The sequence below is a fragment of the Opisthocomus hoazin genome, chromosome 1 (genome assembly GCF_030867145.1).
Source record: "Opisthocomus hoazin isolate bOpiHoa1 chromosome 1, bOpiHoa1.hap1, whole genome shotgun sequence".
Lineage (NCBI taxonomy): Eukaryota > Metazoa > Chordata > Aves > Opisthocomiformes > Opisthocomidae > Opisthocomus > Opisthocomus hoazin.
The window spans coordinates 96,725,445-96,743,757 of record NC_134414.1 but is presented as its reverse complement, the minus strand read 5'-3'; the positions used below and the strand labels follow the sequence as shown (position 1 = coordinate 96,743,757).

At 42.0% G+C, this 18,313-nt stretch overlaps 1 protein-coding gene across 1 annotated transcript; it reads left to right on the top strand.

Annotated features, from left to right (window-relative positions):
• The first annotated feature begins 7,342 nt into the window (after positions 1-7,342).
• TASL (TLR adaptor interacting with endolysosomal SLC15A4) lies at positions 7,343-17,314 on the top strand. The gene is made up of 2 exons (XM_009944711.2): positions 7,343-7,441; positions 15,575-17,314. The coding sequence occupies exon 2, from the start codon at positions 15,576-15,578 to the stop codon at positions 16,431-16,433; it is 858 nt and encodes a 285-aa protein (XP_009943013.2). The 5' UTR covers positions 7,343-7,441; position 15,575; the 3' UTR covers positions 16,434-17,314.
• The last annotated feature ends 999 nt before the right edge of the window (positions 17,315-18,313 follow it).

The window sequence follows — 18,313 nt, the reverse complement described above, 5'->3', positions numbered from 1 at the left end:
CTGAAAAAAGTGTATTTTCTTGGTTGCTGGAAAAATGTAAGAATAAGAAGTGAGGGATGTGGAAATCAGAGTCAAAATAAGAGCCAGTACTTTAGAAAAAGACACATGAAATTCAGCCAATTACCACTGGATGGCTCTACCTAGAAATTACAGACATGTGCCAATACATGATGTAACCAGACCTCTGTAATACCTCTTGGGTTTCTACAATTTTTGTGGTGTTTTGATACACTATCAAAATAAATCCGTTATTAGTAGAGTGACTGCCTTTGGTTTTATTATGCTACACTGAGGTATAGTAAAAAAACTAGAACAGAAGAAAAACTCCCATCTATTGCACAATCCTGTTTTCCAGTTAAAAGCTCTCTGCCTCACATCTTAAAGCCTGACCACCAGTGGCTAGTTGTCACTGTACCAAGAAGTACAGTGCACACAAGTGCAGCGTGACGCACAATTTATTTTTAACAGAGACTCAATGCAAGCATTGGAATTAGAGTATGTATCGTACGGCAGGATTTTATACAGGTAGGCAGGGTTCCAGACAACCCGTGTTGCCTTTGCAAATAGCATTTGAAACTTTCATAATATAATTAACTAGTTTCTCCTTTGGAATTACACAGAAAATCATGTCTTATTCCGGAGAGTCTGTCTAGCCACAGTGAGAATTGGACAGAAAGCCAGGAGGAAAACTGCCGATACTGTACTGAGCTAGTCCTGCAGAGATGAATAGTTCTTCTTGTCCTCAGGAGACAGACAGGTGAAACAAGAAGCTCCTCCTCTTATCAGCTGGGATTTGCTGAGGTTTAGAGCTTATTAAATCTGGGGACTTGCTGAGAAGGGAATCCAGAGCTCACCCAGAGGCAAAAAAGCAGAAAAATGTTCTCAGGGGAAGAAAACCAAGGGGAGGAGGGAAAGGTAGGCTACACGCTGCTCTGGCTACGTTAGTATAACAGCCTCAGGCTCTGCTGCACTCTGCCTAGGGTGGTGCTGTGGGATGATGGAGTCTCCTCACTAGACACTGTGTCTGTACAAAAGACTCCTTGAATAAAAGGTCAAACTGTTTTCCAAGCAACAAAAGTATTTCCTCCCAGCCCTATCACTACTCCAGTGATGTGCCTTTCTGTCTGTAACATAGGATGTAATTAGCTGCTACTTAATTAAGTGAGCATATGTGAGTAATCATTTCAGACCTGTGAAGCAAAGAATGCGTTATAACATCCCTGCGGGATTCCTGTGGTAGGAAGTGATCTGACATACTTAGGGGCTCCAGCACTTTTTTGTTCTGCACGAGAAGCTTTGCAATGCAGGGGTCTGGGATGGCTGCTTTATTTGTTTGCCACCTGAAATAGTAATTTTGACCATTCCTATCTGCTATGCACGCTCAGGTTTACAAATAAAAAAAAAAAAATTAAGAATTTTTTTCACATTGTTTGCTGAAATGCTTTATATGAATTTCAAATATTTAAAGAAGTTTTCAATGTATGAAAAGCATTAAATAAAACTGAAATCTGGAGAAACCAGCAACGCTGCAGATTATATGTGTACATATTTTGAGAGTTTAGATACTTAGAAAAGAATGATCCATCTTGGGGGAAAATCCAGAAAAAAAAAGTCACTGCTGTATTTCCTTTTTGAAAATGGAGTTTTAGAGAAATAGATGAGGTCTACCACAACACAAATACTGTGAAAGGAGCAGAACTGATGTCTTTGCATCCTGGAAATCTTAAAAAATGACCCCAGAAGACTCCCTAGAAAGATCTGGAAGGTGTAAAGAGAAGCAGGGTTGTAACTGCTGATAAAAGCTTCAGCTTAGCTGGTTGGTGAGATATGGAAGAATACGCTTCATTGCTTAAAGAGTAGTTGTGGTTTGTGCTCTACCCAGCGTTCTGCAGCTTCAGGCTCCTCTTAGCTGCTGACTGAAATGCATCATACCCTGAGGTGTTTCAGTCAGCAGCAGAGAGCAGGCTGTGCACAGTATTTACGGTGTACATCAGTATTTCAGTAACTATACATCTATGTAACTACATTGTGGACCACCTTTTATGCTCATTACTATTTGAGTCTAGAGGGGTGTAAAAAAATAGGTGGCATTTAGATTTTTTGTTTGTTTGTTTAAAATCTTCCATTTCTAGGTTATCATGCTACTAGTTTAAAAAAAAAAAAAAGAAAAAAGAGGAAAAAATGAAAGTTTTCGGCGTTTGGCCAGACATTGACAATGGAAGGAGGGCAGCCCGCCCAGCACGCTGCCTTCTGATGCCTTACAGGACGCTTGTGATTCATGCACTGCAGCCAGAGTTGCAGTGCCTATGTGCTTATGTGCCCATGTGTGGTTATGTGTGGAAACCACGATATACTCTGCCACCGATGGGATCACTTGTACAGTAAGGTACTTTATTCAGAATACATTGGTGCAGCGTTATTTATGACCTTCATTAAAAAAATATGGACAGAACAGTTTGACCGCGAAAGGTAAATAAAGGATTATGAATGAGGAGAGGTTGAGATGAAAGGGAGAGATTTCTGAACGGTGATTCATGTAAATTAGTAAGAGGAGAACAGAACATGAACTGAAAAGACTTCATTAACTGGCTACTCATTACTAGAAAAGACTAAAGCTGGGAACATAGTGTGGAACACCTTCAATGTGCCATGTCCACTACTGCCATCTTTTCTCACAGAAAACTCCCTTTGGCCTTGGAGATTTTATTGGAGGGTGCAATGGTGTTGCTTATAATTTTCTTATATCAAAGACCTTGCTTTTTTTTCTTGATATGCACATAGTTTGAACCTGTAGAGATAACTGGATATAACTAAAATATTTGTGTGAGCCACAAAATAGAAATGAAATTTAACACAAGAATAAATTGTCTATTTTATTGACTAGAAGGAGCACGTAAGGCCAGTGAATAGTTCTCTACTACTTTGTCACTTGAAGTACAAAAAGCGTATTATAATACAACAAGCAGGAAATTCATGACCCTTGACTCTGAGGTAACTAAAAGATTTAGTGGTCATTTGTATGATGAAACGACTATTTCATTTTGAAATATCAAATGCTGGGTGACTAACTTGATCAAATGAGCTGTACAGAAGGCGCTACGCTCACTGACTGGGGTTCCGGGAGGTGAGGCTCTGAGCCCCGAGCACAGCCAGACTTCTTGGGCAGCCTCCTGCCATGGGCAGCTGGGAACAGCGAACACAGGCGGGCACCAGAACTCCCCCACCTGTTCCAGGGCTGCAAGGCTCTCTGTGCATCCACGCCTTTTCCCCCACCTCAGGAACGCGAGCCCACAGCTGCGCTTCGGAGCACGGCAAAGAGGAGAACGGTGCCGCAACCACCTTTCTTCCACACAACAGGTAGAGGGCTGGAGGAATTCGTCCAGGAAACTCCCTTCAACCTGAGACGTCTCGAAACCAGACTCGCCTGGAAGTCATTTGGAAGGTAGAAATCCTCACATTTTACCTGGAAAATTACATTGATCCATTTTCTATTACCAGCAATTAAGAAAAAGGAAAAGAAAAATGGTGTACAATGGAGGCTTCTTCCTTGTTTAAAGACTGATGTTTTACTCAAATAATTGATTATATGGGTGTAATTAACGCATTGGAAACTGAATTTCAGGCTCTAATCAAGTGTGACATACTGGGCTGTTTGAAATAAAACTGCTTTTGCTGCTGTAAGGAGTATAAATCATTCATGATTGTTCTTTATGATGAAGTACTAGGTAATGTGCTTATCACCTCCCCATAACTTCTTTCCTTCCAAAGACCAAAAGAATTCAAATTATCCCCTTTGTCATATTACACAAAATTATTATAAACTAGGTGATAATCTTAAGGTGTTATCTTTAACCTTTTGAATTTCAAAATTCCTAGTTAATGGCATAGACTTACCGAATGGGGATAGAACTAAAATTGTTTGATAACCTGAAAGATCTTACTGTGTACACAACAAAAAGCTATGGAATACTGGTCCTCTGAAAGGCTACCAATTTATAATTTCTAGGATACAAACATTTCACCTACAAGTGACAGGCAGCTGACTTTGCACTGTTTGACAGAACAGGCCCAGGCTGAGCAGAGATTTATTTGTATTGAACCTCTGTGGTGGATCCGGTAGCTGTACAGAGGAGTTTCAGCCTTCTCTTGTGTTTATGGCAGTGTCACGTTATCAGTTACAACGTGTTGAGGCACACCAGCTGAACAGCGTCGGCAGGCAAGGGTTACTCGGTGAAGGATAAACTGTCTAGTACTGTCCCATAGATGAGTCCCTTGACAGCATTTTTCTGTTCTGCTTACATCAGCCAATAGTGCATCATGTTCATAGCAGATGTGGACAGCGAAACAGCTGGTGCTGAAACCCTGCCTCCATGGTAGTGTGTTCTGGGGAGGTTATTTTGGGCTAGCTCCCCTGTGGTCCCATGAAAGCCCATGAGGAAACCTGCCCATGGCAAATTTCAAGTGTGGTCCTGGTGTGTGTCCTCCTGCTGAGTTTCATCCACAAGGAAACTGCTTCACGTGCTTGAAGAGGGAAACCAAAGCACAGTGAGGGCCTACAACTGGCAGATTTTTTTGAAAATAAACTCTTGAACTGAAATAAAAAGGTAAAATAGATTAAAGCGGTTTCATAGGGGAAACTCCCTGGGAGCAGAAGGAACATGGTAGAGAGGGAAACAGGGAACTTTGCATCTTACTTGAAATGATTTTCTCTTCTTTTTTGTGGGTGGGGATGACACATTCTTGATGCATTGGACTTGCCATAGCAGAGTACACTGACAAAAATAAGTTGACATGGCCTCAGACAATCTGAGCTACCTTTCCGGGTGAAGGGACTGACTGACTCACTCCCTAGGCTGCTGAAGCTTTCCCTCTCCTCTCACACCTATTCCACCGGCTGTGAGAGACACAGCATATGCAGGGATCTTTGAGAAAGTGGTCAGGTGCCACTATGTTGTACAGTCTCCCAACTCGTTCCACGCCGCATCTGGCCCTCCAAGCGCTACACTCAGAACGGTTGACAAGCCACAACTTAAAAATTAATATACGACAATGCTTCTTAGCTGAGGATAACCCTTCCAAGGTCATCAGTGAACATGGAGAAGGTCACTAGAAAAAATGAGTGTCCCCAAAGCCTAGACTGCCAGGATACTAATGTGCCATTTATATGACAAGAAATGACAGTTCTACATCTCCCTTTCACAGCCATAGATAGCTACTTTGCAGAAATATGGACACTGTTTTACTTCCTCTAGAGTGCTAAAAAAATTACATGTGCATAACTGGGGAAAAAAAAGGCCACCTATTTTTTCCAAATCTAGATGGTTGCAGGTAAGTCTTAAATCTATATTTAGGTATCTGTATGAAAGTAAATTGATTTTTCAGTGGTTCTTGATAGCTGTGCTTTTCTGTCTGTGGAAGTACTTTTTATTTTCAAAAACTGTCCATTTGTAACTTGTTGTTTCTACATGGATTTAGACAATTTAAAATATATTTTGAAAACTCTCTGAGGACCTTTACAGAAGTGTTTTTTTTATACTACCAAAGTTATTTCCCAGCAGTCAAACTAGAAATATTGAGCTCCTGTGTGTATAGAGCTCTCTGGATTTACAGAAGAGGTAAAACTTTCTACTGATTTATTTCTTGCACCCCTCAATCCTATTTCAACCAGATAATGGAAAGACCGAAAAAAGTGTTGGACCAGTATTAATCTGACAAGGCCTGAGGTTGTTGCATAGTACTGGTAAAAGATCAGAGAAAAAAATACAATAATGTAAATATTAACTTTAATGTTAAGCATGGAAGAGTTGTCTGTAACTACAGTAGCTTTTTTTCCACAGAGAGCACATTTTGCAGTGAAGATATCTGTTGAGATTTGCATTAAACTACCAGCTTTTGTGCTTTTCAGATGCTGTTAATCCTAGCATAACATGTGATTAGGTACAATTTTATTTGATTAAACTGTTGTATGAATTAGCTAGGGGTGTGTAGGTAGGGCCAAACTGACATATGTACTTTTTACATGCCCATGGCTAAGAAGACTTTGGATGCTAGTTCTGATCGTATACCATATCACAGCAAATATTTAGCAAAATTGTGTTAATAGAAGCATTGTACTACAACATAGTTTCTGGCTGGTAGAGTTGGAGGCTTCCGAGAAAGAAAAAGTTAAAAAATGGGTCCTTGATAAGGAAGTTAAAGTATACTGAGAATGAAAATAAATTTCTCTTATTATTGCAATATATGGATGCCTGTTGATGTATTTTTGAGGAAATTTTGTACATCCTATTGAGATCAATTCAAACAATCGAGTTACATCTTTCAAACAGTAAATGTCCCCTGGCCTTTAGGGAGTACTCCAATGCCAGTCTCAAAGCCATATTCGTTGTCCATACACCTCAAGCTTGGAGGGTGAACTCCCACTTGCCCAAGGTATTTTCACACACTGCCCTTGCTAAGACAAGCTGCCTGCCTGGGCATGGCAGGCACTGAGGTACTGAGTGCACCTCTGTCCTGGTCTTGGCTGGGATAGCATTAATTTTCATTCTGGTAGCTGATGTAATGCTGTGTTTCAGATTTGGGATGAAAATAATGTTGATCACATACTGATGTTATTAGTTGTTGCTAGGCAGTCAAGGACTTTTCAGCTTCTCACGCTGGCCTGGGCTGCCAGGTGCATGGGAAACGGGGAGGGGACACAGGTGACCCAAACTGGGCAAAGTGATATTCCATACCATTTGATGTCACGCTCACCATATAAGCTGGGGGAGTTGACTGGGGGGCAGCAATCACACCTCAGGGACGGGCTGGGTATCGTTTGTCAGGTGGTGAGCAATTGAATTGTGCATCACTTGTTTTGCGCATATTATTATTGTTGTTGTTTGTTGTTATTATTTCTTCCTATTAAAATGTCTTTATCTCAACCCACAACTTTTTACTTTTTTCCCATTCTCCTCCTCATCCCATGGGGCGGGGAGGGGGGAAGCGAGCGGGTGGCTGTCTGGGGTACACTGCAAGTTACCAACAGATGGGCAGTTTCTCTGAGATTATTCTAGCTGCTCAATTCATCAGGTTTTTTGTGGGTTTTTTTGTATAAGAATTAATAAACAGAAGTCCATCTGCCTGGACTGAGTGTGTTGCAATCAGCTATTTTAACAGTATGCAGTTTCACAATGAAGTTTCATTTACACATAAAAGAGGAAGCAAGTTCAGTGTGTTGCCACTCAGTCAGTTATAAAAACCCCTCATCTCATAAGGGACTTCCTTTCTATACTTCTGTGCTATGGAGGATTAGAAACAAAACTCATGTAATCTTAGAATTGTATTTAAAAAGGAAATAAAAACAGAACATTGCATTTTGGGCTAGGACAGATTCACGGGAAGCTTTAAACTGGTTAGAAGACAACAAATTTTCTGTACCTGGTCAGCTGCCGTATCTTTGGAGGTAAGAACTAGTTATTTCCTCTGCATTATAGACAGGAATGAAAATGTTGCTTGTTGAGGTGGCTTGGTTCTGTTCGTGTGGGATCACAGCTGGTAGCTGGTAAGATGAAGATGTATTTTTTCTGTTTTCGATGCATGTGCATGTTGATGGAGTCTCAGCCACTGTCCACATGCAGTTTCTTCTGCCATAAGAAGTGATGAGAACATTTCAGAAGTGCCATCTTCACAATTGTGGCTGAACGTGATTGCAATGCAACTTCAAAATGCAAAAAAAAAAAAGTTCCTCTGATACTTCTAAAGTCTGACATAAAACCATACTAAAAAAAGTTTTTCAGAATACTTTTAAAGGGAGTCTTATCCGTTGTGTTGCTTTTACCATAATTATGGTGTTTTTATTAATCTTTCTGTGCATGTTAGTGTACTGTCTATATAATGTCTTAGAAGTGGAGTACTCTATTTGTAGATCAGAAATAAAAATAGGCACAATAATAGATAAACATGGACACCTTATGAAAAAAAATTCATAGAAAAAAAGCTGAGACTTCTCTGAAGATAAAATGATGTTAAACAATATAAACAAAGAAATTCTATCATTGTGTTTTCCCGATTCCCAGTGAATTTCCTGATTCGCTGCAAATTCACAGCTTGACATGGGTGTATACACACAACATGCACCCTCCCCCCTCGTTTTTATGCTCTGCAGCAGATGTGACTAACCTTGTTAGTGCACCATTTCCATCACTCCTTCTGGGAAACCCCTTCAGCCTCTTCTGTCATGCTTGCTTTACCTTTTATTCTTTTTACTTCTAGAAAGTGTATTCTCTTCTGTAGGAGTTCACATGGATTTATTTTCCCTTTACTCCAACTGCTTACATACAAAATATTTCAGTCCGTATAGTTCAGTCACGACAGCAACTAACAACTCATTAAAATAGACGCAGAAATCCAGAAGCACGCAGTGATTTTCACCCCAGAAATACATAAAAACGTAGTGTAGATATATCATGTAATCAAGACATCCTTATGAATGTGGAGCCCAATACTTTTGTGCCTCATATTTTGTGTTGTTGCTTACAGCTGTGGATATGAGATGTAAACTGCTTTCAAACCGATTAATGGTGTCCTAAAACAACTTTGTATGGGTATAGATGATTAAGAAAAGTGTGGAAAATGATGAACCAGGCTTGCTTTTTATGATTTTTCAAGGAACGTGAACTGATAAAGCAGAATGGAGTGGGAGAGTACTTGAGAGCTCAAGTAGGTATATTTACCCACATGGAGTTTTCATTGTATTTTTATGGAAGCCTGTCCCCCCAAACTCCGCTTAAAGGTTCAACAGCACTCAAACATACAGTAAGTGTATTTTTTTCTAAATGAAAGAAACCATCAGCTCCTGAAGCTCTCTACCATCCATTTAGCATGACTAAAAATGGGTAGACACTTGTACAACAAGAACATTCAACAGTACAATAGACATATAAAATATAATGTATTCTTGGGGAAGAAATCTCTCCTCGCTTGCTTCCTTCAGCCTGTCCTTCAAGGATATTCCCTCATACTCTTGAAATACAGGATTATTATCCTCTCAAAGCTACTCTATTTGTTCCCCCCAAGACAGACCATATTCTCTTGTGTGAGAGGTACTCTCAGCTTTCCCGCATCTCTTGAACTGTTGGCATGTGTATAAAGAAGATGAGCAGGGCTTGTATCTTCTGTGGGAAGACCTTAAAAGGTCAGAGCAAAGAGAGCTGTGGGGAGGTGACAAAGAGGGATTTCACAGAATCATAGAATCACAGAATGTTAGGGATTGGCTCATCACCGCTGCTGAACGAGTCTCACTATGCCATCCCACAGGTCCCAGATCTTCCAGAGCAGCAGTGGGGAGAGGAAGTTACACATGCAGCGGGTAGCAAAAGCATCTCTTTGCTATTCCTCTTCTCTTCTGCCATGGGCAAAGTGGGCCAATTCTACCTCAAACAGCAGCCACTGTTATCATAGAATCATAGAATCACAGAACAGCCCAGGTTGGAACAGACCTCAAGGGATCATCTGGTCCAACCTTTTGTGGGAAAAGGAGCCTAGATGAGATTATCTAGCACCCTGTCCAATCGTATTTTGAAAACTTCCAGTGATGGGGACACCACCACATCCCTGGAGTGGTTGTTCCAGTCTTTGATTGTTCTCACTATAAAAAGTTCATTTCTTATACTGAGATCAAACCTCTCCCAATGCAACTTGTACCTGTTGCCCCTTGTCTTCTCCATGTGGCTCCCTGTGAAGAGAAAGCCTCTGTCCTCTTTGTAGGTGCTTTTTAAATACTGGAATACTGTGATGATGTTCCCACCCCAGCCTTCTTTTCTTCAGGTAGAAGAGTCCTAATTCTTCAATCTTTCCTCATAGGGCAGGTTCTCCAGCACTTTGATCATCTTCATGGCCCTCCATTGGACCCTCTGCAGTCTGTCCACTTTATTATTGAGTTGTGAGGACCAGAACAGGACACTCCAAGTGTGGCCTGACAGGCACTGAGCAGAGTGGGATGATCACGTCTATGTCTCTGCTAGTCATGCCCCTGTGGATGCAGCCCAGGATCAAATTTGCCTTTGTTGCTGCGGTGGTGCACTGCTGATTCACATTCAGCTTGTTGTCATCCACTGGGGCACCCAGGTCCCTTTCAGCAAGGCTGCTCCCCCGCCACACAGATCTTAGCCTGCACTGGGCTCTTTGGTTATGTCATCCCAGGTGCAGGGCCTTGAACTTGTCTTCATTACACTTCATACTGTTATTGCTGGCCCACTCTTCCAGCCTCTCCAGGTCTCTCTCTAAGATGGCTCTCCCTTCTGACACGTCCACCTCACCACATAATTTCATGTCATCAGCATTACAGAATCATAGAGTCATAGAATTATTAAGGTTGGAAAAGACCTCTAAAATCATCAAGTCCAACTGTCAACCCAACACCACCATGCCTGCTGAACCATGTGCTGAAGTGCCATATCGACACGTTTTTTTGAACACCTCCAGGAACGGTGACTCCACCACTTCCCTGGGCAGCCTGTTCCAATGCTCGACCACTCGTTCAATAAAGAAATTTTTCCTAATATCCAATCTAAACCTTCCCTGATGCAACTTGAGGCCATTGCCTCTTGTCCTATCACTTGTTACTTGGCAGAAGAGACTAACACCCATCTTGCTACAGCCTCCTTTCAGGTAGCTATAGGGAGTGAGAAGGTCTTACCTCAGCCTCCTCTTCTCCAGACTAAACAGCCCCAGCTTCCTCAGCCATTCCTCATAGGACTTGTTCTCTAGACCCTTCACCAGCTTCATTGCTCTCCTTTGGATATGCTCCAGCCCCTCAATGTCCTTCTTTTAGTGAAGGGCCCAAAACTGAGCACAGTACTCCAGGTGCGGCCTCACCAGTGCCGAGTACAGGGGCACGATCACCTCCCTGCTCCTGCTGGCCACACTATTCCTGACACAAGCCAGGATGCCATTGGCCTTCTTGGCCACCTGGGCACAATGCTGGCTCATGTTCAGCCGGCTGTCAAACAACATCCCAAGGTCCTTTTCTACCAGGCAGCTTTCCAGCCACTCCTCCCCAAGCCTGTAGCATTGCATGGGGTTGTTGTGACCCAAGTGCAGGATGCAGCATTTGGCCTTGTTGAACTTCATACAGTTGGCCTTGGCCCATCGCTCCAGCCTGTCCAGATCCCTCTGCAGAGCCTTCCTATCCTCAAGCAGATCGACACTCCTGCCCAGCTTGGTGTCATCTGCAAATTTACTGAGGGAGCACTCAATCCCCTCATCCAGATCATTGATAAAGATGTTAAACGAGACTGGACCCAAAACTGAGCCCTGGGGATCACCACTTGTGACCGGCTGCTAACTCCATCCACCACCACTCTCTGCGCTCGGCCATTCAGTCAGTTGTTTATCCAGCGGAGTATACACCCATCCAAACCATGGACAGCCTTTACCCATGCCAGCCCTGGGCACTGGAGATAGCCCTTGTCAAATATGGTTCAGATACCAAAGATCTGTGGATTTCAGGCATTAAGGAAAGGCTTTACTCACCCCTATGCACAGCTCGTTATACTGCGTTCTTCAGTCTCCTGATTTCCCTATGCTGGCTGCGCTGAGGCTTCCCGGGAGCAGTTTCACACCAGCCCCAGTGGAAGGTGAGGTACGGGTCCTGCAGCATAGGCAGACTCGCTCTCCAGCCTATCGTGCTTTCCAGGTGACCTCCTACGTACATGTCCTGCAATCTGAGGTAGATCCCAAACCTCACTGGAGGAATCTACCTGTATCTCCACAGCTGGGAAAGGTGTCTTGTAAAATGGAGAAAAATACTACAGATGGATCCGCAGGATCTTGGTTCCCTTGAGACATCCCTTTGTTGTCTGGGATCCTATGTAGTAAGTCAGCTAGAACTTAAGGTATACCCTGTGATACAACGTGAACTCCAGCTACCAGCAGCACAGCTTTAGTGCCGTTCAGAGCCTTGCTCAGGAACCTGAAAGCCAGACATATTCAAAACAAACTTGTCTCTTCTATGAGTTTCCATCCCCTCTTCAGGCAATGCAAAAGAATGTCCTTTTCCCCACTGAGCTGTGATCCCAGCTGGCACCACGTTCTTTCTGTTCTCCCTAGCAACTTTTCATCTTGCTCAGGTTTTTATATAGGACACAATTTATCATATCTCTTTGTGTACATTTCTCAGGCTTTCCTTAAGCATTCTGTGTATCCTGAGCCAAGAAGTCCCATTCTGTTTGCCTGCTCCCAGGCTCTAATCTGAGGTCTGTATGCAAACATTGGCACCGTCTCCAAGCATCATAATCCAGCAAATTTGCTGCCATTCAGAAAATAATGGCAATACCACTGGATTCTCCAAGTGCCTTTATTTCCACTGATGAACTGAACAAAGACCCCAGCGAAGACATACAAGTTTTTAAGATCATCTGAGAGTAATAAAGACTACGTCAGATAGAAAAGACTGTGAAGACCAGACAGTCTGCTCCCTCTGTCTCCAATGGTATCCGTGTTTAGAATATAGTCAGCTCCCATTGCCAGGACAGTAGGCATGCAAGGAAAAATGTCTTTGTTCACCTGACATGCAAAATGCACCATATCAGAATTGTAAAAGGGACTGCTTTTCCTTGTGCAACAAAAGTCTTGCCATTATTTTTAGGAAGAGGGAAGTGAAATCTGTATTTAAGGAGCATGAAACCCAAAATATTGAAAGACATTAGATAGAATCCCTGTGCTCTTGGAATCCCGGTGTATATGTGCGTCTGTGGCATGGAAGGGGGTTTAAGAGAAGAGATACGAGAAAGTAGAATTAATGAAAACTGTCATCCTTATCAGATGTAAAATGCAAGCATTAAAGGTGATGCAATTGTGTGACTAGCCATTGGTAGTGATGGAATAACAACGTGACATGGGTATATACTATATTAAGTACTAGGACCAGAGATAAATGTACCTCTCTTTTGCATTCAGGCTCTCAACACTGCCAATTAAAGCTTCAATCAGATTTCCTTGCAGAGCTGGGAATAGTCAGGTTAGTGTGACAGCCCTTGCCAGCTTTGGAGGGTAAGCTTGTAACTCAATCAGCAAAACGCACAACTCCTGAGCACAATGGAAGCGTAATCTTTCTGAATTTGCCAGTTCTTTTGTTTCCACTCCTGTCTCAGACAGTGTGCTCTAAAACTCTTAAAATAAGAATTACAGAATGCAGTGCAAAGAAATGAAACTGATGGTTTCATTTCCCTAATGTATCACCTTATGACAGAAACAGGGTACATCTGGGTAGTAGGAAAGACAGCAGTGTCACATGCTACCTGAACCCAACGGGCTGTGCGTACGTTGGCTGAGAAGCGAACAGGCCACATGTTGTATTTCCACTCATTTCTCAGAATCCACGTTAAAAATAAGCATAGGAATAAGCATATAATGATTCCAGATTCATGCTAGATGAAGTAAATGGTGACTTTGCAATAAAGCCATCTGGGCCGTGGACGGCCGGGGGAAGGGAACAGCCTTTGCACTGCAAAAGGGGGGAGCAGAAGCAGAAGAGAGAGGTGGGTGAGCTGATAACCTGAGTAGCCCTAGCATTTGGCTAGGATATCAGTGGTGGCACTTTATTCACAGCTAAAACCCAAAGCAAGACAACAGCAGCACACTACAAGGAATGCCAAGCCCCAGAAGACATGATTCTTCCCCTCTCGTGTGAATAGATCACTTTTCACTGAATGTCACCTGCCCGTGGGAAATCTCACACAACTGGCAGCAGCAGAGAGGATCCAGGGTCACCGAAGCGTTTGGACACATTTAATTTCCATGAATATTTCTTTGTGAAGGAAGTTTATTTTCCCTCCAACCTTCTTACTCATAGTGTGAAAGTGCTTTTTCCCCTTCTGAGGAAAGTCTTTTCTCACGCTGTCTCCCTCCTAACATCTATGTAAAGTCTATATCCATGCTTAGACAGGATTTAGCCAACACTTACTATTACTGCAGCATTTTTCACTAGTAACTGTGACACATGAAATACTTTACTAAGAAGTGAGAATCCTTTCACTCTCGGAAAAGTGAAGTTGAGCAGTCGACAGCAGCATGGGATAGTGCAGTGTGTGCCAGACAGATGCCACCTCCCCATTCACAGTTTTTGGGAAGATGTTCCCACTCTGGTGCTCCGTCACAGCGGGTGTTTTGAAATAGACAGGCAAACTGTCAGGTAACTGAGACATACATTCATATCTGCAGAGACAGTATCTGTAAAGGATTAAAATGATAAAACTGGATTAAATAGTAAGTGAAGAAATGTACTTTCTATTAAAACAATGACAAGTTATTTGTTCTTCTATCACACAAGATATTTTGCACTATAGAAAGAAAAAAACAATTTTTATTTTAGCTTATTTTTGCTTAAGATTTACTTTCCCTTTGCTGGATCACACAATTTCTTTAGGACATCTTTCGCATTGATCATCTCCTTGACATCTGTTATTAAAAAAAGACACAGAGGTGGACTTAAGAACAATTATGTGGTAGTGGAGCTGTTAAAGCTCGGGCAGAACATTTACTGATGTGCAGATGCATGTGTGTCCTTGCTGCCGAGTCCTGTCTTTCATTACTAATGTGGCTACGCAGCTTTTGGGACTGAGCTGCCTGCTCAGAGAGTGGAGAGAGTTAGTGACTGCCGGAACCTGATTGTGCCTTTGTAGAAACGCAAAGGAAACTGATTTCAGAGCTGGTGGTACTCATGACTAATCCAACACTGAAGGAGCTGGAGTACTTCTGAAATGTGCACTTTCCTATGCATTTCCTGAAACATGCCTCTTCAAAAGTACACTGCAGATTTCTTAATCTACGGTAGTCGGTTTAGGATCATTTTATAGCAACTGGAGAGTGATAAGCAAATCTAGGGCACAATTCACCTCATTTTGATTTAGGTGTCTAAAACAGGCCAGATGAATCATGCCTTTGCTTTTGCCACTGACATTTTCATGTCTAAAAGTTGGAGACAATTAATTCCATCCTGCTTGGCATGCACAAGTGCAAAGTGCTAATTTAATGATCTGAGATTTTCCAGTGAAAAAGGAACCACACCTACAGTCATTGATTAGGCTGGAACACAAAGGGTGACACTCTCAATATGAATCTCAAATCAACATAGTTCAGAGGCAGCTGGCAAACTACACACAACAAAAGAGGCTTCAAAGCATATGACAAAAAGTGGGAAACCCCTTGGCTTCTTACTGAAGACAAGGTCAAAAATATATGTATTTACGACTAAGCTGTTACAGCAACTATTGCCACAATAAATCACTTCTTGTTGCTGTCTTCCCAACTCATTTGTCGTTGAATGTATTGGGCAGGCCATACGTTATGTTATACAGAATATGCCTTGATGTGATTGAGTTAACAGCACGATGGGGAGACTAGATGATCACTTCACTCATTGACTCAAGTCCTCTAGAAAGACAGAGATGCTCTTGTTCGTGTCCAAATTGGAAAGATGTCTCCTCAGCTAGTAACAGACTTGTGAAGATAACCACCACTCAATGAGTTTGTAACAAACTAATGGTTTCTTCTTGTCGTTTTTCTGTCTGCTGGTGCTTTCTTTCCTTTGATGGAGGATGCTATCGGAAGGTTACCTTTACAGAATCTCCTACCTTTGTGAAGACTTGAACCATGTGCTCTACAGCAAGAGTTCAGCTGAGGAAGTGGTGTATGAAATGAGGTCCATTAATTATTCTTCCACAGATGAAGCACAAGAAAAAAGCCTCCTTCAGAGATGCAGATCTGCTGGCAAGTACTTTTCCTCAGTCTGCTCTAGAGGAAGCAAGCACAGCAGAAGGCAGAAGGATAATCTCCTACAGCCCACACAGCACCCCACGCCCTCAGGGCAGCCATCTCCAACTACACATGCCTGTGAGGAGTTGACAAGAAAAGACACCTACCTGGTTCCATCTTCCTGCAAAAGCATCTGCAAAAACTACAACGATTTGCATATAGCCGGGGATTATGTGGTGCCGATTAGCTCAGTCACGACAGATTTTACCTGCGACAGTGGCATAGGCCCCTTCTTGGAGTCCTCAGAGATTCCTCCCCCCATGGAGTCCGTGAGGGTCCCCCCCAGTGACACCGGACGCAAGCTGGTCCAAGGCTACTCCTCGTGCTGGCGGCTGGCGAGTTTAGTGCCTCACCAGCAGCCCCTCTCCGATTCAGCCCTGAACGACTACCTCGAACAGAAGCTGGTGGAACTCTATAAGCAGTACATCATGGACAGCACAGCAAACAGGGCATCCCCCACTCAGATCCTGGCCTCGGAGCTAATTATGAGTAACGTAGATCAAATCAGCATGCAGATATCACGGGAGAGGAATATGGAGACCACCAAGGCCAAAGACATTGTCATTAGCCGCTTCTTACAAATAGCCAGTGAAAAAATATCTTCAGAAATTAGCACACCTAGTCTGCATATTTCCCACTAGCCACATAGCCACATTTCCCACTTTCCCCATAGCCACACTGACACATAGTATTCGAGTGTCTACCATCAGAAAGCTTTTATGTTCTGCAAAGTCAATTTTTAGTTTCTTAAGACATTTTTCTGCTTTATATAAATGCAATTACCATCTACCACATAAATTAAACCTTGCAGTACATATTAAATAAGTAAAAATATTTATACTGTGCAGCCCCTATTGTGGACCAGATGAATTATTGATTTTTTTTTTAAAGTTTTCCCTAAAGGCTTATTTTAGTGAGCCTCAGACATTGAAAACATTTTGTAGAAAAATGACTAAGAGCATACGACACTCTTCCAGATGCTCAGGTGTTTGCTTTCTCCCCGACGTGCATGACGTCATTTCAACTTCCCTCTGTCTGGAGTCTGCCATCCTACCCCTGGGTCTGTGTGAAGCGAAGGCGTATGCCCACGCAAGCACAAGCACAGTGATGGCAGAGCCACAGAAATACGGAGTTTAGGGTCTCATCTAGTTCATCTCCCTGCCCCGAACAGCTTTGCTTATTACATCCCTCACAGAAGTTTTTATAATTTGTTCATAAAGATATTAAGAGATAGACAATTTACAGTTTCTTCTCTGCTAACCCTGATTATTTAATTGGTGAAGCAAACTCTTTTGCCAAACAGACTCCATCAGTAGGAGCGTGCGTGTGCACCTGTGTGTTTTGCACTGAACTGAACTTTTACAATGGACACTGGTGACCTGTGATCGCAGATGGACACCACCTTTGCCAGCTACTTGCAGACCCACAGTTGTGGAGTGGTCGTGTAGGGACAGTGATGATAATAAAGGGGGAAGAGGAAGAAGAATTCACCTTTGTTAAGCGAATTGTATGTTGAAAACTAAGGGCTAATCCATAGCCCATTTGATTAATATGAACGGTTCCTTTGAATGCAGAAGGAAAGCTTAAACAAACTGCTCAGCAGCATGGCTAGCCACTTCTTTTGTTAGGATCATTGCTGTGTCATTTGAAGCTGATGTATTTCTGCCAGGAAGGTCCTTTTCTGTAAAAATTCACAAAGTCTTAAAAAAGAAGAAGAAAAAAAGAGCTGCCTACTGGGCCAGGATGGTTGCCTGCTTTGAGTCTGTATAATGTATAATGTATCGTCAATGCCAATTCATCATTGGTTGAGTTTCTAAGTATCAGTATAATACTAATTTATAATAAATATTCATAAAATAATTCCATGTTATTGATGCCAAAATGTCATTTTGGCCATTGTGTCTTTTCTTTTTCTTTTCTTTTCTTTTCTTTTCTTTTCTTTTCTTTTCTTTTCTTTTCTTTTCTTTTCTTTTCTTTTCTTTTCTTTTCTTTTCTTTTCTTTTCTTTTCTTTTCTTTTCTTTTCTTTTCTTTTCTTTTCTTTTCTTTTCTTTTCTTTTCTTTTCTTTTCTTTTCTTTTCTTTTCTTTTCTTTTCTTTTCTTTTCTTTTCTTTTCTTTCCTTTCCTTTCCTTTCCTTTCTTTTCTTTTCTTTTCTTTTCTTTTCTTTTCTTTTCTTTTCTTTTCTTTTCTTTTCTTTTCTTTTCTTTTCTTTTCTTTTCTTTTCTTTTCTTTTCTTTTCTTTTCTTTTCTTTTCTTTTCTTTTCTTTTTCTTTTGCTTTGCTTTGCTTTGCTTTGCTTTCCCTTTTCCTTTTCTTTTCCTTTTTCTTTTCCTTTTTCTTTTTCTTTTCCTTTTTCTTTTTCTTTTCCTTTTTCTTTTTCTTTTCCTTTTCTTTCTCCTCTCCTCTCCTCTCCTCTCCTCTCCTCTCCTCTCCTCTCCTCTCCTCTCCTCTCCTCTCCTCTCCTCTCCTCTCCTCTCCTCTCCTCTCCTCTCCTCTCCTCTCCTCTCCTCTCCTCTCCTCTCC

Excerpts from the sequence above, each read along its gene's own strand:
- TASL (XM_009944711.2), top strand. The coding sequence starts at position 15,576 with ATGCTATCGGAAGGTTACCTTTACAGAATCTCCTACCTTTGTGAAGAC.